The sequence below is a fragment of the Telopea speciosissima genome, chromosome 11, assembly GCF_018873765.1.
Source record: "Telopea speciosissima isolate NSW1024214 ecotype Mountain lineage chromosome 11, Tspe_v1, whole genome shotgun sequence".
In the NCBI taxonomy this organism is placed as follows: domain Eukaryota; kingdom Viridiplantae; phylum Streptophyta; class Magnoliopsida; order Proteales; family Proteaceae; genus Telopea; species Telopea speciosissima.
Window position 1 is genome coordinate 56,963,990 of NC_057926.1, and position 2,956 is coordinate 56,966,945.

General features: G+C 43.1%; 1 protein-coding gene across 1 annotated transcript; it reads left to right on the forward strand.

Moving 5' to 3' along the window:
- Nucleotides 1-1,196: 1,196 nt before the first annotated feature.
- Nucleotides 1,197-2,646, forward strand: LOC122646178 (protein TOO MANY MOUTHS). The gene has a single exon (XM_043839671.1). The coding sequence runs from the start codon at nt 1,206-1,208 to the stop codon at nt 2,559-2,561; it is 1,356 nt and encodes a 451-aa protein (XP_043695606.1). The 5' UTR covers nt 1,197-1,205; the 3' UTR covers nt 2,562-2,646.
- Nucleotides 2,647-2,956: the final 310 nt, after the last annotated feature.

Sequence of the window (2,956 nt, forward strand, 5' to 3'; positions counted from 1 at the left end):
GGCAGCTGCAGCCTGAGGCGAAATGATCGCATGCCCCCGTGAATGCGAAAAATTCTACCCTTGTTTATGCTCCCGCACACGTTATGATTGGCCCATGCACTAGCGTAGAAGCCATGCTGCAGAATCCTCTCCTATTAAGTAACTGCTTATGTATTTTTCTATTGAAGTATGTATATATATATAAGGCAAGAGATCTCTACTTGGTCGCATGGTCTCTTCACAAGCATCTGGGTCAATCGGTGAGCACGTCTGGGTATTTACCCAAGAGATAGAGGCGTCATTTCACGGTGCCCTTTGAGAAGGAATAGAAAACACCACCAAGTAGAGAATTTTTTTTCTTCCATATATGAAATAAGGGTAGAGATTGGGCATACCATCATTGTGCCCAACATGTGTCATACTCGCTTCTCTTCCTTTGAAAAAGAGATTCCTTTGCCTTCCTGTATCCAACCATATGATTGGTGTATGCCGCTCACTAAGAAAGCTGGAAGCATACTCAACCCTCTCCCATTAAATAAATGCTTATGCTTTTTAGTAGGAGAGTAGTTCTTTCAATGTGCCATTATCCGTTTAGGAATCGTATAACTGTTTAATAAACGGTTTGATTTTGATTTTAGTACGTACAACCGTTTATTGTTTCTCTCTCTAACACCGTAAATCAAACCGAATCGTACTGTTTTTACTGAAACTGCACCGCTTATGCTACTGCATTTATACACTTATTAGGGTAAAATCTGGCCAATTCCTGACTGAATTAGATCAGAATCAGTGGGATCTGGATTCGGATTATGCTCTTTAAAATCCTGAAAGGAGAATCTTTCTAGTTCCCAGTTTGTTTTTTTTTTTCTCTTTTTTCTTTTTCTTTTTTCTTTTTGACCTTTTTGGTCCCCTAAGTCCTAACCGGCTCGACCAAACTCAAAACGATGAGAAATTTAATGGCCGAGGAAACTTCCCGTGAAGAACATTAAATATACACCAAAATCCATATTTATTTGCATTTCTCCACTATCCCGTGATCTTCTTTATTAGTATATACCTCTCTATTTAAATCCATCCATCCCCACAAAAATCACCAGGTGGCCCTCATTTCATTAACTGAAGTCCACCACCCTCCTCTTCAACGGCTACAAAATCTCTCTCTATCCTCCTTCTCCAACCATTGAAGCGCATAGCTAGCTAGCTATACACGCTGTGTACGTGAAAAAATGGACAACCCACGCCCACTACTATTGCTGCTGCTGCTGCTGCTGCTGAGCTCCTTCTTTATTCCTGTGGCACTATCGTTCACAGTGATAATGTCCGATACGGGTGGCTCCTCGAACCTCATCGATGCACCGCAGACAGGCTTCTCCATGAACAGTAATGGAGCTCGGACCGATCCCCAGGAACAACAAGCAGTTTACGATATCATGAAGGCCACCGGCAATGCTTGGGCTACCGAAATCCCAGATGTGTGTCGAGGTCGATGGCATGGGATTGAGTGCATGCCCGACAAAGACCAAATCTTCCATGTGGTCTCCCTCTCCTTCGGCGCCCTCTCAGACGACACCGCTTTCCCTACCTGTGATCCCAACCGCTCCTTCATTTCCCCTTCTATAACTAAGCTCCCACACATCAGGACACTCTTCTTCTACCGTTGTTTCAGTTTTAATCCTCAACCCATCCCTACCTTTCTCGCTCAGCTTCGCCCTACTCTTCACACTCTGGTTCTGCGTGAAAATGGTCATGTCGGTCCCATCCCAATTGAGTTAGGTAATCTCACCCATTTGAGAATCCTCGACCTGCACAAGAACAACCTCAATGGTTCAATACCTGCTTCGCTTGGCCGCCTCACAGCTTTGAGGTCCTTTGACTTGAGCGGAAACAAATTGGTGGGTTTGATTCCGCCAGGTCTAAGCTTCCCTGTCTTGAATGTTTTGGACCTCAGCCAGAACCTTCTCAGGGGATCCATCCCTTCTACTCTCGGAGACTGTTCCTCCCTCGTAAAGATGGATTTGAGCCGAAATCGACTGTCCGGTCAGATACCCAACTCCATTAACGGCCTCAAGAGTTTGATCCTTATGGACCTCAGCTACAACCGGCTGTTGGGTCCATTACCCCTCTCTAATTTCCGTGGTTTAAATTCTCTCCAAGCTTTGATTCTCAAGGGGAACCCAACGGTTTCTTCTCCAATTCCCAGTGACGGATTTGATGGGTTTAAGGATCTGATGATCTTGATTCTCTCCGAGATGGGTTTGCAGGGACCCATCCCTGAGTCACTTGGCCGGTTGCCAAAGTTACGTGTTGTTCATCTGGACAGGAACCACCTCAATGGTTCCATACCTTCCAACTTTCAAGGCTTGAATAGTCTGAGTGAGTTGAGGCTAAACGATAACCAATTGACAGGATCTCTGCCATTCAAAAGAGAAACCATTTGGAGGATGGGAAGGAAGTTGAGGCTTCATAACAATTTAGACCTCTGCTACGATGCACATAGTGGTCTTGAAGATGGTTCTGGTTCATCATTTCTCTTAGACATCAGTCCCTGTAAGAAATCAAAATCAACACCACCAAGAACATAGCATAAAAGAACCAATTCGAGACCCACAATGCGGCAATTATCCTAATTCCTCGTTTTTTTCCTTCTGTACAGAGGTCCTCCTAACTTCATTTTCATCATCATGACCTTTTTTTTTTTTTGGTAATACATCATCATGACCTTGAAATCAGAAGATATGAGTTGCTGCAACCTTTGTAAAGTCAATTACTTTCTTATCTTTATTGTGTAATAACTGAGTAGTTTGATTTAAAAGAATCAACTCTATTATCTGATCAATTCATCAGCCAAATTCTGCAAGAAAGAGAAAAACAGAGAGAGAGAGAGAGAATGAATCACAACTTTCTAAAATCTGTAGATGATCCAGAGGTGATAATGAATTCGTTAACTAAGTTCAAAGATCGGATACTTAGCATTATT